General features: G+C 35.5%; 1 protein-coding gene across 1 annotated transcript in view; it reads right to left on the bottom strand.

Moving 5' to 3' along the window:
* Positions 1–9,454, bottom strand: part of LOC149847173 (uncharacterized protein At4g06598-like) — a 37,966-nt gene extending 28,512 nt beyond the window's left edge. The window contains exons 1-2 of the mRNA XM_089998329.1: positions 9,231–9,454; positions 7,580–8,449 (exon numbers count right to left, since the gene is read on the bottom strand). Of these exons, the coding sequence (XP_089854455.1) occupies positions 7,580–8,247 (668 nt within the window). The 5' untranslated portion in view covers positions 8,248–8,449; positions 9,231–9,454. The remainder of the gene's footprint in view (positions 1–7,579; positions 8,450–9,230) is intronic.
* Between the last annotated feature and the right edge of the window lie 14,728 nt (positions 9,455–24,182).

The following is a 24,182-nucleotide window of genomic DNA, read 5'->3' as shown; positions in this document are numbered from 1 at the left end:
ACCCGATAGGGGTATTATGGTCTTTTCACAAGTACCCAATAGGGGTACTTGTTTTATTTCTTTTATTTTGCTGTTTTTTATTTTTTGTTTTTTATTTTTTAAATGTATTTTGGGATACCGAAAAGGGGCCCCACAATGGAGTCGTTGGAGCCCCCTTTGGTCTCCCTTCTCTTATAAATAGGGGGAACCCCCCTTGTATTTTGTACGGCTCTTAGAGAGCTCCTCTTCAATAAAAGAAATATTCTTTTATGTGTGTAGCCTTATTATAAGGCCCTTCGTATATCCCTTGGTGGATTTTCTCTCTTGTGCTTGTTTCTTTTGTCCGTGTTGGACATTGTGAATGCTTTGGCATTCTTGAATTCTTCTGCATACTTCATTACATGGTATCAGAGCCATACGATCTTCTAAGGTAAAATCGTGTCTCTCTCTACTTCCTTTCTTTCTCACATCTTCATTTTGTAGCAATGGAAGTCAAGATCGATCTATCATTCAAACTCAATGGGAAAAATTACATGATGTGGGCATCTGCAACGGAGAATAATCTCAAAGGCAAGAAGCTTTGGGGTTATGTAATGGGAACCGTTCCGGAACCCCAACTTAAGCTCACAAAGATGGAAGGAGATCAAGAGAAAGCACTTGAAAGCGATGCTCGTCTCAAGGCCATTGAAGATTATAATCACCAAATGGAAGATTGGGAGAGCAACCATGCAAAAATCCTAGCATGGTTTATGAATAATATCGAACTCAAGGTATGTGCAAATATTGCAAAATTCCGTCGGGCAAATGAAGCTTGGTTTTTTATGAAGGGTATGTTTACCCAAAAGGATCTTGCAAGAGCTTATTTTTTGCAAGAAAAAGTAAGAACCACAAAACAAGGTAACATGAGCATACAAGATTATTATAGTGCTCTAAATCCTTTGTGGGATGAATTGGCTCTTTTAGAGCCTAAATGGGTGGCTATGGAAGATGTGGTACTAAGACAAAAACAAATGGAACAAGATAGATTGTTTCAATTTTTATTTGGGCTTCGTCCCGAATTTGAACAAGTTAGATCCTCACTTCTCCATAGATCTACGTTTCCTCCCTTAGAAGAGGTTATTGCCGAGATTACTCAAGAAGAGACTAGGCATAGCATGGGTAAAAGCATAGAGGAAGTTCTTGCCGTATCTAAACCCGGCAATCATGTTAAAACATACAAACCACCTCATTTTGGTAAGCAAGGGAATGGAGGAAGAAAAATTATTATATGTCATTATTGTTATGAGCCGGGACATATTAAACCCGTTTGCCCAAAGCTAAATGGGGCATTCAAGCCAAAGGTGACTTCCGTTGAAGAATCATCCACCAAAGAAGATGACGGCAAGAACGGGGATCTCAAAGATACTCTTGGACAAATCTCCTTGGCTCTCCAACAAATTTTAAAGGCTACTTCTTCCACCTCCGGTGCCGCCATTGCCTCATCATCACCTCTCGGTACGTACTCTTGGATTTTAGATTCCGGAGCCTCTTAAAACATGACTCCTCATGAAAATGCATTAACCAATGTGCACACTAATTCAAAAATATCTTGTGTCTCTATGGCCGATGGAACTTTTCTCAAAATAAATGGTATTGAAACTCTTGATTCTAAAAATGTTCAAAATTTTCTTGTTCCAAAAGTTAGAATAGTTCATAAATTAAATCTTAACCTCTTTTTCGTTTCTCAAATAGCGGACCATGGATGTGAAATATCTTTCTCATCCCAAGGGTGCTTTGTGCAGGATCTCCGGTCCGGAAAGCGGATTGGGCAAGGCCATAGGAAGGGAGACATTTATTTTATGGATAACTTGATACTTCCAAATACCTCATTTTGTACTTATGTCCAAGACAAAAATATTGAAACTTGGCATAAAAGGCTTGGACATCCAAGTTACTCTAAAATGTATCTTTTTTCTTTTGAAAACAAGTTTTGTAAAGAAAAAGATATCAATTGCAAAGATTGCATTTTTGGAAAAATGAAGTCTACTCATTTTCCTATTAGAACTTTTGTGACAACAAGACCTTTTGAATTGGTGCATTCCGATGTATGGGGACCATCTCCGGTTCTATCCAAAGGTGGTTATTCGTATTATGTTACTTTTATTGATGATTATACTAGATATGTATGGATTTATTTTCTTAACTTTAAATCGGAAGTTTTTAACTTCTTCAAAGAATTTCATGCAAAAGTTCAAAATCAATTTCAAAGTCAAATATCCATTCTTAGATCTGATTCGGGTGGAGAGTACTTATCAAATGATTTTCAATCATATCTAAAACATGGCATTTGTCATCAAAAATCTTGCCCAAGAACTCCTCAACAAAACGGTCTAGCGGAAAGAAAACATAGACATATTTTAAAAACCACTAGATCCTTACTCATTTCTAAAAATATTCCTAAAAGTTTTTGGGCCGAAGCCGTGTTAACCTCCACCTATTTAATCAATAGGATCCCATCTTCAAAATTGAACAATATCTCTCCTTATGAAAAACTTTTCAATATGACACCCGACTACAATCGTCTTCGTATTTTTGGGTGTAAATGCTTTGTTCTTTTACATAAAAGAGATAAATTGTCACCTAAAGCAATAGAATGCGTATTTTTAGGATATGGTGAAAATCAAAAGGGCTATAGATGCTTTGACTATAAGAGCAATAAATTATTTGTCTCCAAAGATGTGACCTTTTTAGAAGATGAAAATGGATTTGAAATTTTGGAAAAACCAAATGAAATTGATTATATGTTTATCAATGATCTTTTAGAAGACTCAAATGATGACCTTTTGAGTCATCCGGAATTTTTAGAAAATACTCATGATGACAATCTCCAAGTATACACTCGGCGTGAGGAAGCACAACCTATTAGTGCTTTAGAAAAATTCTTGCGGCTTAATGAACCCCTAGAAGAAACCTCCATTAGGCGTTCTTCTAGAGAATCAATTCCACCTAATAGGTTTGTCGCATATGAACTCTCTCACCTAAATATAGAGCTTGTCTAATTGCCTTGCATTCTTACTATGAACCTTCCCACTATAATCAAGCAAAAAATATTCCTCATTGGGTTGAAGCAATGAAAGTTGAACTAGATGCTTTAAATAAGGCTAAAACTTGGAAAATAGTTCACCTTCCTTCAAATAAAAAAGCTATAGGGTGTCGATGGGTCTACAAAGTCAAAACAAAAAGTGATGGTTCCCTAGAACATTATAAAGCTAGATTAGTTGCTAAGGGATATTCACAAAAATATGGCATCGATTATGAGGAGACTTTTGCCCCTGTGGCTCGCATGACAAGCGTTAGAACTCTAATAGCGGTAGCATCATCTAAGAAATGGCCTATATTTCAATTAGATGTTAAAAATGTCTTTCTTAATGGTCAGTTGAATGAAGAAGTATATATGGACCTTCCGCCGGGAATTAATGTTAACCAAGGTCAAACTCTTCGGTTATTAAAAGCTTTATATGGTCTTAAACAAGGCCCTAAGGCTTGGTATGATAGATTTAGTGCTATCATGTTAAAATTGGGATTTCGTTCATGTTATACTGACACTGCTCTTTTTGTTAAACGTGCAGGTAATAGTATCATCATCCTTCTGCTTTATGTTGATGATATGATCATCACTGGCAATGATGAAAGTGGTATTCTTAATGTTAAAAATATGTTAAAACATAATTTTGATATGTCTGATCTGGGTTTTCTCAGGTACTTTCTTGGTATAGAAGTAGCATACTCTCCTCGAGGGTATATATTGTCACAGATGAAGCTTGTTGCAGACATATGTTCCAAATCTGGGATTTCAGATGACAAAAAGGTGGAGACTCCCGAGGTTATCAATGCTAAACTTCGACTGGAGGATGGAGTTCTGCTGGATAATCCTACGCCCTATAGGCAACTCATTGGCTCACTCACCTATCTGACTATCACCAGGCCGGATATTGCTCATGTTGTGCACTCTGCAAGCCAATTTCAGCATGCTCCTACATCTGTGCATATGAGTGTTGTGCTCCGGATCATTCGATACATCAAAAATACTTTGACTAAAGGGCTATTCCTATCCCCACTCTCTTCCTTAGACTTACTGGCTTATATTGATGCTGACTGGGGAGGAAACCCAAATGATCGAATCTCAACTATTGGCTTTTGTGTTTTCCTAGGAGATTCGCTAATTGCTTGGAGGTGCAATAAACAGCAAAAAGTCTCATTGTCTTCTACTGAAGCAGAATACAGGGCTATGGCAACTACTACAATGGAGCTTGTGTGGCTTCGAAGTCTTCTTCAAGATATGGGAGTCGAAATTACCGGTGCTTCGAAGCTTTGTTGCGACAACAAAAGTGTCATCTACATTGCCAGCAACCACACCTTTCATGAGAGGACTAAGCATATTGAAATGAACTGTCACTATGTACGTGATGAATATCTTCGTGGGACAGTTACACTGCCATATGTCACTTCAGAATATCAACTTGCAGATTTCTTTACCAAAGCCCTGCCTGCTCCTCGCTTCTTGTTCCTTCTTGGCAAACTTTCGGTCATTTCCCCGTAAAGTTTGAGGGGGGGTGTTAAGACATATATAATAATATGTAATAATACATCTATATATATATATAAATATAGATGTATTTACCATAATACCCGATAGGGGTATTATGGTCTTTTCACAAGTACCCAATAGGGGTACTTGTTTTATTTCTTTTATTTTGCTGTTTTTTATTTTTTGTTTTTTTATTTTTTAAATGTATTTTGGGATACCGAAAAGGGGCCCCACAATGGAGTCGTTGGGGGCTCCCAACGACTCTATTGGGAGCCCCCTTTGGTCTCCCTTTTCTTATAAATAGGGGGAACCCCCCTTGTATTTTGTATGGCTCTTAGAGAGCTCATCTTCAATAAAAGAAATATTCTTTTATGTGTGTAGCCTTATTATAAGGCCCTTCGTATATCCCTTGGTGGATTTTCTCTCTTGTGCTTGTTTCTTTTGTCCTGTTGGACATTGTGAATGCTTTGGCATTCTTGAATTCTTCCGCATACTTCATTACAGATACTCCATTTTGACTGTCATTTTGTATCCATTTATATACAAGTTGTATTGAAATTTTCATAAGAATGGTCGTATCCCCATATCTGCAGCCGTATCCATGTGACATAGGTTTTGCCAATAATACAACCCTATGCAATGTTGACACATATTGATGTTAGACTGAGATGGAATCCCCAGCAGTGAGGCATATTTTACTATTTTTCTTTGTTTATTTTCCTTCAGCTCAGGTATTGGTCCCAGCAGCTTCACTACTTCCAGGTTGAGGTGCATGCCTGCATGGACCCTCTTCAAGACCCTTTGATAAGCCGACATGATACCACATGCAAATCTGACTCTCTCCTTGCACACACACACATAGGGGGGAGAGAGAGGAATTCATTTAGGCCCTCATTAGGTCCCCCTAAGAAACATAGTTGTAGGTTTCTGAACCTATAGAAGTGTTTGCTATTGCTTATTTACTGAAAAACATGATTTGAATTGGTTTCATAGAAAAACTTAAAGTCTTTTATCATCTAATGCAATATGAGCCACTGATTTCTTTTTACCTAATCTAATACATGCTCTCTAATGAGTAAACAATGATAACACATCATAGGTTTAGATTCAAATGTGCATGTTTTCTGCCAAAGAAATTATGTAAATCACATCTATATGGTTAGATTTACAAAATTAGTGCAAAATGTCAAAAATAAATTGTTTCCAACTACATTGCATATACAAGCAGCTGTAGGATTATATATATATATATATATAGAGAGAGAGAGAGAGAGACACACACACCACAGTCAGAAATATCCCTCAGCAAGGCAATTTCTTGTGATAATATAGGTTTAGTTGGTAAATCTCAGAAAAAACTCAGTGCTTAAAAAAAATTAAAAATATATAAAAATAGCATAAATAAGTAAGAAAATGACATGTTTAGATAGTAAATACACACATCTAAAAGAAAAAGTAGAAAATATAAAAGAAAGAAGAAAAACATATTTAAGATATAGAAAAGAAGTAAACGAGTAAATATAACTGATAATATCATGATATTATCACAATAATAGTGTAATACATTCTGATTTTTTTAAAATATCATGCCTTTCATATTATTTTATGAATTTGCAGCAATATTATCATGATATTTTCAAAATATCACCTATATCTGTGACTATATACATATATATATAGTCATACCACCCATCCATGTGACAGCAAAAAAGTCGCTTGAACTTTTCAAATGTAAACTTGTAAAATACACCTTTGAAAAATGTATTTGCCCTTTTGTTTTCCTCCAAAATAAAATGCTCACTGGATTTAAAATGTAACCATGCATTTTCAAAATTGCCATTGCTTTTAGTGTTGTTTTGGTTATTTCAATCAGTTGAACAGAGCTAATGTTAAATATAACTAGTTTAATATTAGATAAGTATCAACAGGTGCACCTATTCTCTTTTAGTAGTGACTGCATTTTTTATCATTTTTGCATTTTTTTTGTCAATCAAAAGCTAAATAGATATGATCTGTATAGATTGTTTTGTAGAAAATGAGTTTTGGATTGTGTGATTGTGACATGACTATAGGTTTTTCAGTAACATCAATAACCCACAATGTACCAAAAATTCATAACTCAAAATTTGTGTTTTTTACACACAAATAACAAGATCCATGTTGTGATCTTTAGCAGACTGAATATGTTTGTGGAGTCAGACTGAGAAGCTGCAGCATAAAACATTGATTTCCAACTGGAAAGGGGTAGGTGCACCCTATCATTGTGTGTGTGTGTGTGTGTGTGTGTGTGTGTGTGTGAGAGAGAGAGAGAGAGAGGAAGTAAAACAATTTGTTATTTTGTATGTCTTATCATCCACTTCTTAGAATTACTTTTAATAGCTTTCATGCTATAGACTTCCTGTCAGCTTCCACTAATGCTCCCTCCAGCTTCTCATTCAAATCCTAGACACCCAATAACCCTTAGGGCTCCAATTGCTTCCATGGAACCCCTCTCAATTTCTCTTCCTGGGAATCTGCATCTTGATTTATCTCCTCCATATCAGCTTTCTTGTCAAGCAAATATTAATAAAGCATAACCTAAGAATACCAACAGTGCTGATAGCATTCAGGGTTGCCAAATAAGCGCATCAAGGTGTTCACAACACGGATTTGCTGTCATGAGCAACTCAGGGGGCAAACTTATGAACACATGCATGCATTGATTTGCTTGTATCCATACTCAAAGAAAGTGGTATTATCAGAACAATTGAACACATAATACCGGTATTCTTTTAGAAATTACAAGTTCAGTCATATTACACAGTTGGAGTATATCTGTTACGTAAAAGAGACTAAGAAACAAGCACCTGAGGAGGTTACCTTAAGGAACAAATCATGCACTAGAAATATGCAAATCATACAGCCAAGCATGTATAGAAAAATTCCCACAGCTCAACAATAAAAATAGTCCTACTCTACTCCGGCAAGTTTTTTACCCTAATTGCAATTCCAAATTTAAAAATAATAACCACTTATAAAACAATCTTGACATACCGTTTAGCTCCCTTCACCTCAGGGTCTTGGTTAGTGGAAGCACCAGTGGAACTTTCTTTTGCATCAGAATGAGAAACTTCAGAGGCACAAGAATAGATGTTCTCGGCTAATAATGAAAACTGGACCTCACTGTTATATTCTTTTGATGTTATCCGGCAATCCAGATGGGAAAAATCAGGCTTCAGTCTAGGAGAGTTAGGGCCATATATGCAACCTGATGCAATGGTAGAAGAAGTTTCATTTTGTTTTTGATGTTTCATCACCAGCAAGCGTGCATATAGCGACGGAATAGAGACATCCTCGCAATCTAACCCACCATAGCCGCTACGTCCTTTTGCCAAGCCATCCAAATGTTTGTGAGTAAGCTTGTCACTCTCCTGCAATGAATTTGATCTTGAAAGGGCTGTAGGGGGCGCTTGAAATGTAGCGGAATCACTAGCAGACCGCCGGTGGAGTGTTCTGCTTACGCTCATTTCAGATTCACTGAGCAATTCATCAAACCATGATGGCTGTTCTTCTATGATTGCACTTAAAGATGGAGACCGATTGTGCCCTCGGTTTGAATCATCACTTCTCTGACTTAGCAAAGAGCCCGAATCCAAACTTGGGAAAGCAAGCCCTCTGCTCTGAAATGGGCACCTAGGAGGAAGGTGCTTATGCTTCCACATGGTGAAACTAACATACAAGCCCCAGATATGTTGGCCTTAATTTACCATCGTTCAATCTCGGATCTTACAATAAGATGGATTAAGTGTATCAGAAATAGTTGGAAGTGGGAATGATATAGAAACCCATTAATCCACTTTACAACCAACACCTCTTTTGCTTTTAATCTACCAAAGTTCAATCCCTACTTCTGCAGTCTAATAGCTTCAAAATATCAAAAACACTTAAATTAACAACCTTAGCAAATCCCATTGTCCCTTTAAGCAGATAAAAAAGCATTTCTAACAGGTCTTAGAACAAACAATTAACACAACCTTTCAGGAAAAAAAAGAAAGTACATGAAGATTACTCATACAAAACGCACAAATACCGCATCAAATCATGAAAAATTCACACTAAATCATGGAAAGTAACAATAAAAACACAGCCAACATCACATTTGAGCAACACCGAGAATTTTTAAGACTCAAAAATCACAAGAGAACCACTAGCCGATAAAGGAAAATGATAAAAACTGCACTTTCTGGTGAACGAGATAAACTTCAAAACCTCAAGTTTTTCTTCCTTTTGGAAAACATAAACAAACAAGTTCTCTCCTTTTAAACGTGAAAAAGGAATTCTTCATACCAACAAAAGACTCCTAACTCTAAAAATTTAGAGAGAGAGAGAGAGAGAGTCCTCCAAAACATAACACGAGAAACCACCAGCCTTCTTTTTGTCATTTTTCTTTTCTCTCCATCTTCTTTGAGATCAAGAAACAGTCAAGAGAAGATCCCCATCAGCATAAACTAAACCCGATGAAACAGTGTCCCCATTCAAAATCTTCAAAAAAGAAAAATAAGAGCATTCTAAATTTTTCAGAACTCTCCATTTACTCTCTGGGAAAACGAGAAATCTAAAACCCAAGTCCCACTCAAAAGTTTTGAAATGCTCCTGAAAAAAAACAAGAAAACAGAATATTTGGATTTCTCTTCCCATTATTTACCTGAACAATAATGGTGGTATTTCAGTGAACTGAAGGAACAGTAAAGTGAGGAACAGAGACAAAGAGGGATATAGGGGAAAGGGGTTGAAAAAAGAGAGGGAGGGAGAAAGGTAGAGGGGTGGGTGTACGGATGGCGCCCACTGGGCCAGTTCGTCATTTGGACACCAACCAGACTGTCGACCCCGGGCTTCCCTCCCCTTGCTCCCAAACTCTCTCTCTCTTTCTATCATAGTGACAAAAGTTTTTATCGGCAAAATCTCGTTTTTCAAAAACTCGCAAGAAATTGAAAAAATTTCATAAATCTCGCATTTTTTTCGGCAAAATCTTGGCAATAAAAAAATAAATTAAAAAATATAAAAAATATTTTTTATAAAAACATATTAATAAAAATTATTAAAAAATAAAAATACATGATTTTTTCATGATAAATAGTCATTTAAAACGTAAATATCATGTTTAAATCATAGTATTTATGAATCTTACGAAATTTTGAAAAATCTCAAGAGAAATTGCCATTTTAAACTTTCAGGCAATTTCTCACAATATTATAGCGAGATTTTCATAAATCTCGTGATATTTGTCACTATGCTTTATATATATATATATATATATATATATAATGTGAGAGAAGATTTTTGTTTTTTTTAAATCAATTTAATCTCAGAGCATATTTTCTAGTAAATAAGCCATAACAAGTACATTTACATATTTAGATTAAGCAAAAAACTATTTACAGCTATGATTTTGTACAAGATTTTAACAAGTGTCAAAACAAAAATAAATATGATCTATATGGTCCATTTAGTAGAGATTGGCGTTTGGATCCTTGGATTATGACATTGGAACAGGTTTTTCTGTGATTGAAAATCAACGACCATGAATACATCGAGCTTTTTTATTTAAAAAATGCATTTTATGGAAGAAATATGATTCAAGGTTTGATCTATGGTCAATCAATTATGTTGAATACATCTATATGGTCAGATTGAGTCAAACAGCTTGCATAGTGAGACACAAGGTCTATTATTCTGTACAATTTTTGTCAAGTCAAAATAGACAAAGGGCCATACCAATCTAATTTCTTGGTGCGGCTCGTAGCTAAATTCGCAAAATCCGTGCCATGTAAATCCTAGAAGGATCACCCCAGATTGGAGCCCACAGTTATTGTAATTTGTAATTTTGAATAAAATTGAATATACCGGTAGGGTCTGCCCAACCCCAGCTTGCTTATCAAAGAAAAAAAGATTTTAGTTTTCATGGATCGAAATTTGGATTGTTATCATTTATTTAGTAAGCAACTTGTTTTAAATTATAAGTTTTTTTATAATTACATGTTTTTCTTAAAGTGCTGAAATTTAACAGACCACGATACTTTGTATTGTAAAATTTTAAATGCAATTGTGAGCCATTGTTTTTTCATGTTCTAAAAAAGACATCTAGATGTTATAAAATCTTCATTCAAAATATATTTCTTATCGAATAAATTATAATAAATAAATATACAAGATCTGATTAGGGATGCAAGTGGTTTGAATTTGGAACAACTAAATACATGGGAATTCGGATCGAATCAATTAGGGAATAGCCAAAAAAATGCAAAACCTTTATCTTGGATTCGACCCATTTGCTTCTTTAGATCTGATCAATGAAATGCTTAAATGTTGGAGAAAGAGAGTTGTTGAATCATCATTGGTTGTAGATTGTAGACTTTCTTTTAGTTGGATGGCATGTATATATATAATTTGATACATTCACAGCTATTGATTTTTGGATCATCAAAAAAACTTAGATACAAGCCTGATTATGATGATCCAAAAGTCAGTTCCCACTAAATAAAATCTAAAGATCGCATCTTTAGTGTTAGATGTGACAAAAAAAACCAAAAAGAGGAGTGTTGCTTCATTAGGTCGATTGTATTTACAATCGACTATAGCAATATATATTTCACACACCCATATATATATATATATATATATATATATATATATATATATATATATATATATATATGTGTGTGTGTGGATGAAAAATTGACCCTGTCAGCATGGTTTAGATCATGATTTTTTGATAAAAAACATGATTTTTAAGCCATGAATATTTATGAAAATCATATATTGTCAAATTTTAAACCTTACAAAACCTACCTTGGAATCAGACAATTCAAAGGTCGATTTCTATAAAATCAAGCATGTGTGGTCAAATTTAAGTAAAACATGAAAAATCTACTTCAAAAGCTGGTAGGCCAAAAAATAGTAGGCAGCTACCACCTACTCTCTCTATATATATAGAGAGAGAAATGGGTAGATGAGCAATCGTTAGGAGCGCAATAAGGGTGCAGTTTCGCTGGCCGTTAGATCCTACTAGTATCCAACGACTAGCACAAGTCTTTCTTAAAAAGCAAATTTCCGTTGTTTTCCCGCTTCCCTTTTTTTCCTCTCTGTCTCTCTCTCACTTTCTTCCCTTCCCTCTCCTTCCCTATTTTCATGACTCCCTCGCACCATGTTGTCATCGTTGTCTCTTGACTATCATCACGCCACTGTCAGAGGTGCTCTCTCTCTCTCATCAGGTGAGGCCTCGCTTGAGACATGTGTTGCCTCAAGTGAGGCCTCGCCTGAGGTGAACCCTTGCTTGAGGAGTCTCAGGCTCGAGCTTGCAATGTTTTTTTTTCTTTTTGGTTGTTTTTGGGAGATTTGTTTGATTTTTCGTAGAGGGTGCTGGAAGGTTCGAGAAACTCTGTAGCTCATGTTTCAGATTTTTTTTATTTCCAAATTCCAAAAATGGTATCAAACTTGTTAGTTTTGGATACAAATAGAGATGTAATTTCCTGAATTTCAAATCCCAAACATGATATCAAATTCAAATATGTTAATTTTTTCTTGTTCAGTGTGTAACGCATCAGATTTTCAAAACAAAACTTTGTATAATTTTCATGATTTTTTTCTTTATAGTAAAATTTATAAAAAGTTTTAGCAGCGAAAATAGATGATAGTTAGTCATCGGTTTTAAAAAATGTCATGCAAGTCACATGTATGTAGTTAATATCTTATTATTCATCAAAATATTTCATTTAAGCAAACTAAAATGAGTTATTTATTACAAATAGTACTGCTTGTTAAAACAGTATTAGACAAACTAAAATAAGTTATATATTACAAAGCAGTATTGCTTGATTCATCATATATAATGTCACTCGAGGTGGTACCATCATTGTCTACTTCGATGAGCGTAATTCTTGATGGGGTTTGATGATATAATCTTTCTTATTAAAATGTCGAGTGTCACATAGGCAATCTAATGCATTCTGCATAAAGAGAATATGAACCCAACCTCAATCAGTTGTTTGAAGCATAGGTTAGTTCCTATATGGATAGGGATTACTGTTATGTTTTGTGTATATGCATGCAAACAACGCTCTTGGTGTCTACGGCCTTCATAAGTACTTCACTTTTTGCGGGTGGATAATCAACTTTGACACAACGGCGCTTACGAGTATTATTCATATACAATATTTTGCAGAGATATGCATAATCAATGATTTTATGCAAATCTGAACCTTTTAAATAAGGGTTTCTTCGCTAAATAATGTTTAGAATGAGACAAGGTTTTTGAATTGCTTTTAGACAATAGAGATTAGTCACCATTTATATGCTTATTACAATACAACTATATTTATTAAAAGTAGGAGCATGCGCACATAACAATGCACCAACAATGTAAATAGCATAAAACAGGAGCTTGTGCACATAATGGCATAACAACAAAGTAAAGTACGCAAAACAGTGTCCAGTAAATGAAACTACGCATCGGGCTAAATAAAGTGCGTAAGCAGAGCCCGGTGAATAAAACCATGCATCAAGCTAAGTAAAGTGTGCAAGTAGGGCCCAGTGAATGAAACCACGCATCGGGCTAAGTAAAATACTCAAGTAGGGTCCGATTAATGAAACAACGCATCAGGCTAACTAAACTGCGTAAAACAACTTATATATATATAGTAAATAGGAAAGTAGTTACAAAAATATGTGCATGAACATTGAAGCAAGCTTGTGGTGGCCTAGAGGTTGTAAACCAAGGACAAAGACCCTATGACACATAATTTATCATAAATATCAAGAGATAGTTGCAAGAATACGCACAAGAATACTGAAGCAAGCTTGCAGTACTCTAGAGAGCATGAACTAAGGACTAGGACTAAATATTATTTTAGAAAGGTGCACGATAAGGAAAATCCTACCGTACACTAATTATTCCACAAAATAACTTGGAATAAAGAGAGTGGCGTGCAAACCTACCAAAAGTTCAGCAAAGGTGGCTCAATATAGTGTAGTGGCGCTTCTAGGTTATGGCCGGCACATCCTTACATCTGGTACAATTATAACCAAGTGTGTCTCGTGTAGAACTCATTGAAGCGGTGAAACAGAGAGGTATAGATAAAAAATGGATGGGACCTTGTTTAGGTCCAACTAGGTTCAAACCTACCTCAAGTGGGCTAATCTCGATCAAATGAGTTGGACCTAGTAAATAAAAGGATAGAGAAGGTCAAGCTGTCAAAGTCAAGGGGTCTTGACCCAATTAGGCTCAGTTTAGGTCAAGCAAGTCCAAGCTCACCTCAAGTGAGCTTGATTTAGGTCAAGCAGGCTTGACCCAAACTAAAACCAAAAACAAAAGAAGAGAAAGAAAAGCTAACCTGATAGATTAAATAGGCGTAACCCAAGTAGACTCAAGCTAGGTCAGGCAGGTCTAAGCTCACCTCCAGTGAGCTTGGTCCAAGCTAGAACCAAGAGAGAGAAAGAGGAAAGAGAAAACAAGAGAGAGATGGGGGACGATTTCTAAGAGGAGGGGTCTCCTCTTATTTATAGTCAAACCTTATGGATCTTAGATTTGGGTGGTAACTGGATCTGATCCATCCAGATCATCTGATCCAGATTCAAACTTAAGGCTAAAGTAATAAAATGACATGCATAACCCAGTGGGGCCTACTAGATATTTTCATGAAATATTTATGTGGGGCCCACAATATATTTTTGTGAGATATTTACGTAGGGTTTGCACATTTTTGGGGTTTCATCAATATGTTTTACAAAAAAAGTGAGTACGCCATTTTCTTTGTCTCGACTTGATGAAATAGATTGACTCTACGAAATTCTCTCGTTTTGTCAAATAAGTGCGATAAGGCTCTTTGAGTGTCTGAGCTATATCCTTGAGGATATATACGTCATAAGTATAATTGGCACTGCAAAATTTCTTTGTTTCACATTTTAGGTCAATACGATGAAATTATATAAAAATACCTCTTATTTTTATTCAAAAATTTACTGAAAAATTGTTACGTGTCAATTGTGTTGTTTGTTTGAAATGGGTCTAACTTGTTTGCTTACAACTTGGTTTGAACTTGGTTTGAGCTTATCAGTGGCCAGATTAGATGCATCCTAAGCTGGAACAAGTTAGCAATCCATGAAATGAAAAATATTTGTTAAAGAATCAGTGCATGAAAGTTTTTTTTTGTTTCTACAATCGTTTTTTTAATGCTTTAGCACTCTGTTCTGATCAGTCTGTTTAACCTAAGGTAAAATAAGATGTCAGCTCGGATTTGTGTAAGATGAAAGACACCTATCCAAACTTTGAGGTCACTTTGGAGAAGTAGATTCAGGTGTGGAAAGAAAATTCTACTTGGGTTGATCGCCATCCACGAAGCGAGGTATTTTGAACATTGATTATTATCAGCTTTTGTAAGTTAACTAATTTAGTTTTTTCCATTTAAATACAGTTCAGAAGTTAGTAATACAAAAATTATTTTCTACACATTCTTTTCCTACTTATTTCTGCTATTTTCTATATGCTTTAAATTTTGTAGGTGCCAAAATTGTCTTGAAATTTATCAAAGAAGCCTATATTATCCTGAGATTTTGCTTGCCAGGATATAGCCTTGGTCAAGATGGTCACGTTGAGCAGCATTCTATAAGTATTCCAGCATCAAGTTCCGAGCCCCAAGATCGGAAGGGGCAACAATCCCGTCTTAAGAAGATATGCAAGATTCAAGTTGCGGATTGATAGGGTTGTCAGTTGGGGTGCCTTTTCTGTAGATTTTGACATGTTTTTGGCTGCACTGCAACAAGAAAGTCAGCCCCAGTTCTTTGCTCAAGCCAAGAACACAACAGAAAATAAGTTGGAACCAACTTTATGATCATTGTATCTAGAAATGTAGAAGTCTGATTGTACTAGATTGCGTTATGCCTTCCTTTTCTTGTATTACTGTATTGGTGGTTTCATGCTTTCCCTCAGTTTCACACATTTTGCTTTGTCTCTGTTTTAGATAAAATATGTTGGTGATTGGGTTTGTTATGATTTTGGATTAATCGATTTTCAGAACTGACTTTTTTGCCTTTCCATGCTACAGTTAATCTTGGAAGGCATGGGTCGAGCTCTGCATACGAACTTTAATGTGCAGCTCTGAAAGTAGCAAAGAATTTGCTCGTGACGATTAACTGTTGCATTTCGCTTTGGAAAGGTTCATGAAAAGAATTTGCTTGTAATTTTAAATCTAACATGCACTGTTTCAATAGGCTAGTGTACCCAAAGGTTATCTTTGCAACCTGAATGTGGAGATCGAGGTTGGCTTGCCTCCTGATGCAATATATAACATCATTACTGATCCTGGCAACAAAAGGGTGTTAAGAACATTAAGGTAAAATTCTCAATTACTCTTATTCGAATCTTCATATTAATGTTGATTGATGGTGTTAGCAATCTCGTAACACCAAGCTTATGAAAGGGAGCACTGAAACTTAGTGATGTGATTCCTCACTTATGTAGACATGGTTGACCTGCCAAACCAAGCAGTTGACCTCAAGTCTGATGTACTTGACTTTAGTATCAAATGGCTTTTATTTTACACAGAAGATGGATTTCCATCTCAGCTGAGTTTTGTCTATTATTCCAATCTCAAGTGATGTTTTAAGACCTGCAATTACTGTTAAGACTACTGAAATGCTAATACATGATCTATTAGCAGAGCCAGCAAGAATAAGGCAAGCAGATTTCCCCAAATCTACTAATGAACACAAGGCCAATGATTTAGTGACCCTTAAATGCAAAGCTAATGAAGAGGTTGGTGATCATAAAGAAAGATGGAGGAAGCAAAGGAGAACAACAAGGTTGCGCAGAGGGTGCTGAAGGATGACTAGGCTGCTTTTATGGTTGCATAAATTGAACTTGGCAAAGTGATGCATGAAAATAGAGGGAAAGCTTAGTGCATTAGTTCCTTTAGGAACAATTTGTATCATCAGTTATAGCAGAAAATTTGTGTGCCAATATGGCAATGCTCATATGCTTCTATTTTCTTGCCATGAGCAAAAAATTTATTAACATTTTAACTCTTTGTAAGAATGCATTGTTGTATGATTCATTTTTATCTAAGCTAATCCTGTTGAATTGCTTTATTTCAAAATATTCCAGGCATCTAATCCCTAATGAATGGGTGTGAGGTAGTGATTAGTCTATTCTGATATGATCTTTGTTTCCTTGTTCCACAAATTCAATCCAATTGTGGTATGAATTGAGAAGTATTCGTTGATCTGCTTCAATAAAATGCAGTTCAAATTAGAGCTGTCAACTGATCGGGTTTGTGTTGAATACCTGACTGGGACTCAACCAAATACTTGGGTATGGGCATAAAAAATTCTAATGCAAACATTATATTGGTTGACATGAACCCGACCTGAGTAACAGGCAGGCCGGGTTTGAGAAGTAATTTTGTATGGATATCCAAGTATCCAACCCAACCTGGCTGATCCAAACATTTTATATGTATTTTCAGTGTAGATATAAGTTTTAAATACCCTTTAAACTATACAGGTTGGGTCTGGGATTCATTTTCTTGACCTGACATAATTTGATCGGATACCCGAACCAAACTAGTTGTTTGAGCAGGTTTGAGTAATCCCTTACCCGACACAAACCCAACCTGTTGACAGCCCTAGTTCAAATCATATTGCAGGCTGCCTGATCCGACTCAACTTACATTGATCTAACAACTGGAATGCAAACAAAGTCTAATAACAATATCTTTGATATATGCTTCTGAAACTGTCAGAATAATAGTTCATTACACATTCATCTACATTACCAGTAACATTTTTCCTGCTCTTCTTTTGATCCAGGAAGAACCTTTGGATGTATGATTTATTCAATTGTGGAAAAATAGTTTTTCTTAAGCTGATCATTGATCGACTTAAGGAGCAGGTTCATATCGGCAGACACAGTCATATATATTTCTATTGACAAAGCGCTTAGCCAACCTCTGGTTCTTCAACATTAAAAGCTGATAGAAAGGATGAGAACAAAAAATGAGGATCAAAATCATCGTATGCATGAGCCTTTCCAAAGCCAAATGCAACAGTTAATCGTCACGAGCAAATTCTTTGCTTACTTTCAGAGCATCACATTTGAAGTGCACATTAAAGTTGGTATGCAGAGCTCGACCCATACTTTCCAAGATTAACTGTAGCATGGAAAGACAAAAAAGTCAGTTCTGAAAATCGATTAATCCAAAACCATAACAAACCCAATCACCAACATATTTTATCTAAAACAGAGATAAAGCATAATTTTGCGAAACTGAGGGAAAGCATGAAGCCACCAATACAGTAATACATGAAAAGTAAGGCATAACACTTCCTGCGGAAAATCAAACAAACCCCGCAAAAAAAAACCCTGAAACATGAGCTACAGAGTTCCTCGACCGTTCCAGCATCCCTACCTACATCTCTGTTTGTATCCAAAACTAACAAGTTTGATATCATGTTTGGGATGAAAAATCTGAAACATGAGCTACAGAGTTTCTCGAGCCTTCCAGCATCCCCTGCGGAAAATCAAACAAACCCCTAAAAAAAAAACCCATTGCAGGCTCGAACCTGAGGCTCCCTCAAGCAAGGGTTCACCTCAGGCGAGGCCTCGCCTGATGAGAGAGAAGGCACCGTGGTGCTGGCCGAGAGACAGCGATGGCAGTGAAAATAGGGAAGGAGAGGGAAGGGGAGAAGGAGAGAGAGAGAGAGAAAAAAAACGGGAGCGGGAAAACAACGGGAATTTGCTTCTTAAGAAAGGCTTGGGCTAGTCGTTGGATGCTAATAGAATCCAACGGTCATCGGAACTGCACTTTTATTGTGCTCCTAACGATTGCTCTTCTACCCATCTCTCTCTTTATATATATATATAGGTTTAATATTTTGTGCTATTGAAGGCACCAAATTATATGAAACTATTAAGCTGAAAATCATAAGTTTTAGATTTTTTTTTTTGTAAATTAAATCTTATAGATGCTACCTACAATGTTTATTTAGTGAAAAATGAGTTTTGAATCATATGATTCGGACACATTATAAGCAGGTTTTTTTAACAGATTAAAATTTTAATGATCCACAATACACTAAAATTTCATGACTCAAAAAATCATATTTTTAGATCACAATAACACAATCAAAGGTTTGATCTTTAGCAAACAAACCTTCTTGAACACATCTATGTGGTCAGATTGAGTTGATAAAGCTCGAACCTATGATTTCCAACTCAATAGTTCCATATAATTTGCTGCCTTCAGTAGCACCAAATATTAACACATATATATACATGATTAGGCATATTGATGGACGCCCAATCATCCGACAGGGGTCGGGCGAGCCCAACACATCTGATTCTCCTTTTTTTTTTGTGATATTTTGACCTTTAGTGGTTTGGGCAGAAAATGCCCTTTTAGCAGCAGTCGAGAACCACTAAATGTGTAAAACACGGTAAATGCATGTCCACTGCTGATCACGCGCATGATCAGTGGCGGGTACATGTTACACCCTACTATATATATATATAGAGTAGGGTGTATCATCAGACAGACAGACAAACTGACTTATGATTTTTGAACGAAACACCACTGTTGATCGTGCATGTGATCAATGGCGGTGTGTTTTTGCATTTTAGCACTTTTAGTGGCGGTCCTGGACAATCGCTAAATGTCAAAAAAATGAAAAAAAGATGCGCACATCTTATACGAGAAGGGGATCCCATGATACCCTATATATATAGAGAGAGAGAGAGACCAATTCTTGTTACTATCATAATATCTATAATATACTAATAAACACCATATTTTTCATTTTTTTGTGAGAAACCTTATTCATGTTTAGCTATAAACAGTTGACAAATTGAGTTGCTTTATTTAATTGTCTTTTTTTATTCAATTTATGGAATGAACAGGGCCAATTTCAACAGTTGGATTACTTGAGTCAACACTATCTTGTGCAAATGACCTTCGACTATGATACTAAATCAAAGGGCTTAAACCCCAGCTTGGACATTCAACAAAATTAAAACTAAAAAAAAAAAAACCATGGACCATGGTGGAGCACGGTACTTGTATAATGTGGAAAGGTGAAAAAAAAAAAGTTCTTGATTGAAAGTGGGTTTCTAACTAGACGGGAAATAATTAACGTTCATGTGCAACTCGCATATTGCCTTTCTCTTTCTTCTCTTTTTTGAAATTTGATGGAAGGAATATAAAAGTTGGAATATGGTCACGAACAAAGTTTTAGTAAAAAAGAAAATATATGAAACAAAGAGATTTTGAGCTTTAGCTTTAGATATAAGTGGATATAGCCACCCAAGTTGTAGTTTTAGATATACATAAGCTAAATAAGGGTTAATATTTGGTGCATTTGAAGGCACCAAATTATATGGAACTATTGAGCTAAAAATCAGGTTCAAGCTTTATCAACTCAATCTAACAACATAGATGTCTTCAAGAAGGTTTGTTTGCAAATGATCAAGACTTTGATCATGTTGTTTTGATCCATAAATATGATATTTTTGTGTCATGAATTTTTAGTGCATTGTAGACGGTTCATTTTTAAAGCCCCTAAAATACCTGCAATCATATGATTCAAAGCTCATTCCCTACTAAACAAACATTGTAGATCACATCCATAAGATTTAATTTACAAAAAAAAACTGAAGTGTATGATTTTCTGCCTTCAAAGGCACCAAATATTATTCACTTTAAACAAAATTAAGAAAACCAACTCATTTAATTAGATAAATAAATGTGGTGATGTATGATTATATAAATAACCAATCAAAGTTCCACTGTGTTTAGCCCATGATTGAAGTCCAATGATTTTAATGCCAGTCCTTTTGCAAGAACTATAATCAGACAAAGCTTGACATAATGAGCATTGTTTATGTCACATAGGCTCAGTAAATAAGTCAAGCTGCTCATGGTTCAGCTCATGTTTGACTCATAAAGAGCTTGTTGTGTACTCAAAATAGGCTTAGCATGCTATACATGAAAAATAGGTATTCAGCTTGGTTTATCTTGCATATAATTGGTACATAACAATAAATATATTTTAGATACATTTTACACCATATAATCTGGTATATAAAAAATGTTTGAAGCATTTGGTTTGCAAGACATAGGTTTAGAAATAAAATCTTAGTGCTTCAAGTTTTGAAATGTATTCTTTCCTAATCCTATTACCATTTTTTTAGATAGTGAAGTTGCCCTTAGGCATATCCCTACCAATTACAAGCCAAAAGCATAATTAAAAATATGATATTAAGGGAAACCATTCACATGGTTTGTCCTTCCAAATTCTATCTACACAAATGATTCCTAATTTGACCAACCTTCTAGGAAGAAGGTTACCCTGTTTTAGGAGTTCAAACACAATGACAACTTACAAACTTTTGCAGGATCTCAATACATGCTTTGTTGCTTGCAAAAACTTGACCAACCTTACAACCTTGTGGTGGCTTGTTTCAAACCATAAGAAGCCATGTCTAACCTGCAAACATTATGATGATACATCTTATCTTCAAATATAGGAGGTTGTGGCATATACACCTCCTTCAAAAAACCATGTAGGAAAGCATTATTAACATCCAATTGGTGAATAACCCAATCTCAACAGACTGCTAGATTTAGGACAATTGTCATAGTTGTTGGTTTGACAACCAAACTAAAAGTCTCAAAGTATTCAACCCCTTCTACCTGACTATATCCATAGGCAACAAGTTTTGCCTTATAATGCTCTATTGTTCCATCAACATGCCTCTTGATTTTATACACCTATTTGCATCCTACAAGGTTTTGATTTAGATATGAAAGAACAAACATCTAGGTCTTATTCTGATATAAGGCATCAATTTTCTCTTTTCCCACTTTGAGTGGACTTTGCTTGGATAAAGTTGCACGATTCTTCTTCTTCTTTGATAATCTCACTAAGCAAGGCCATAGACAATGAATACTTTGAGGTGACAAAGACCTTGAGTTTTCGGGTTCCATCTTCAACCTGGTTACCATTGGACGTGTCCTAATAGGATGTAGAGGATTTAGATCAACAATAAGCTCTATTCCAGGTGAGGACTGATGAGATGTTAAAGGTTCATTATTTTGAGAAAATAAATGGTGGAATCTTGGTCTTGATCAACCAAACTATCCTTTAGTTTAAGTTCCTATGAACATTGGCTTCGAATTCTATTTGTAGGACAACTTGATTTAGATGAGGACTTTGAATAAACAAAACTGGTAAAACTTTAGTTGTGTCATTCACCTTAGGATTTTGTCTTTTTTAGCCATAAAGACGTCTTTGGCAATAATATGATCACCTGTACCAACATACATATAAGAATCTTCATCAAAAACCACATGTCAAGATTATAGACTCTTTTGTTCACCAGATCCAAACAAAGATAGTCTTTGTGACATACACCATATCCAATAAACACATAAGCACACAATTTAGCAGCCATTTTTGATGAGTTGTAAGGAGCAAGAAGAGGATAGCATGTGCACCCCAAATTCTTTAAATAATCATATAATGGAACTTCAAAAGAAGTTCAAAGGAAGATTTATTTTGCAAATTAAGACTTAGTAATCTATTTATACTATGGACTGTTGTCCAAAATGCATCCACCCAACAACTCCCTTTCATAGATGCATGAAAAAGAAGGCTCATTCTTCTTGTGGAGTGTGATGACAAAAAAACCATCATTTTATTCCACTTTTATCTAAAATATCTGAAAAATCTCTACTCATAAATTCTCCACTATGATTTTTTTTTATCTTACATTCAAACTATTTTTCAACAATTTTCTTAAAATTCACAAAGCACCATAAGCACCCAGCTTTGCAATATAGAGAAAATAACCAATTGAATCTAGAAAAATCATCCATAATAAGAAGATAGTACTTATAACCTTCTCAAGATAATTGAAGGGTAGGCCTCAAAGATCAACATGAAGAAATTCAAAGTGGACGACTAGCAACAAAAGTAGCACTACCAAAAGGTAATTTATGCATCCTTCCAACAGCACATGAAGAACAAAAATTAAAACATTGTTTATCGAGAACAAGAAATTTAGCTAAAAGTTCAATGGTCTTATGACTAGAGTAGCCAAGCTAACGATGCTACTTATTCATCAACTCCCTAAGATGACCAACAACAAAAGTAGCTTCAACTCCTTTCCTTTGACCTTCATGATTCGTCACCAATTGATAGAGACCATCTTTAATTTGTCCTTTTTGCAATACACTCTTTTTTTGTAGATCCTTCCTAAACTCAAACAAACACTTATTATCTTTCGTGAACTGAGCAACAAATAAGATATTCTTCTTAATCAATGGAACATGCAAATAATTTTTTAAGACAAGTGATCTAACATTCAAGGTTAAAAAAATATTACGAGAACCAACCACTAGAATATTTACACCGTTTCCAACCATGATTGAGTCAACTATCGAGTATTCACTTTTATTCATGTTTTGATCTTCTGGACTAATATGATGTGTGGCTCCTGTATCAAGATACCACGTTGAATCTTGAGAGGCATTTAGAGCCATGGCAACAAAAACATTTTGAATATCATAGCACTGATGTGTTGTGTGATTTCTATGGGCACAAAATTGGCACACCACCTGATTTTCCTGAGAAACATTATTGTTTTGTGGATTTTTTTGAAAATTATTTTGGAATCCTCTACCTCCACCACTGTTTCAGCCTTGACCTCATCCTCTAAAACTATAGTTTCTGTGCCCTCTACCTCTTTGAGCAAAGAGGGCGATAATATATGACTATGAATGTTGAGACTGCTTGTTTATCATTTGCAAGTGTCTCTCTTTATTAACAAGCATATCATAAAGTTCAAAAACTCAGGGAGACACGTACATGTAGTAAATGTGGTGATGAGTGCTTTATATTCATTGCTCAACCCGTTTAAAGTGTAAAGGACCTAATCCTTGTTCGAAACTACTTTGTTGACAGTAATCAGTGTGTCGACGATAAACTTGACATGATTAGGATACTCGGTTATGATCTTATCTTCCTTCTGCACATTTTGTAGATCTCGTGTAAGCTGTAAGATCCTCATGCTAGACTGAGAAGCATACACTTTCTTAAGGGACAATTATGCATCTCGAGCTGATGTGTGCCGAGCGATTTGGCTTAAAATTGGTTCAGGGACAATTTTTTTAATCTAGCTTAATGCAAGTTGGCTAGATCTCTTCCAAGTATGTTATTCAGGATTTGAAACAAACTTGTCACCCTCAACGAGATTCTGACTTGGTGGAGATGATTAACCATCCATATACTTTATTAGGTCTTGACGGAACATGAGCGATTCAATTTAGGAACACCAAAGAAGATAGTTGTTTCTCTGTCGAGATTGACAGAAACCAAATTGGCAAAGGCATTTCATTGTGTAGCTGCAACAATTATTGGTACAATGTCCATGATGAATATCACACCGGATCAAAGCTAGCAGAAAATAATATCAAGAGCCGACATTGACTATGATACCATGAAAATATTTAAACTCAAATAAATGCTAAAGAATATGGTGCAAATTTACGTAGTTTGGACTTGATATGGTTTACGTGTACAGGAAGAAACTCACACCTCTCTCTATGAT

The sequence above is a fragment of the Nuphar pumila genome, chromosome 2 (assembly GCF_984573655.1).
Source record: "Nuphar pumila chromosome 2, dmNupPumi1.hap1.1, whole genome shotgun sequence".
Lineage (NCBI taxonomy): Eukaryota > Viridiplantae > Streptophyta > Magnoliopsida > Nymphaeales > Nymphaeaceae > Nuphar > Nuphar pumila.
Note: the sequence above shows the minus strand (reverse complement) of the source record. Positions and strands in the feature narration are given on the sequence as shown.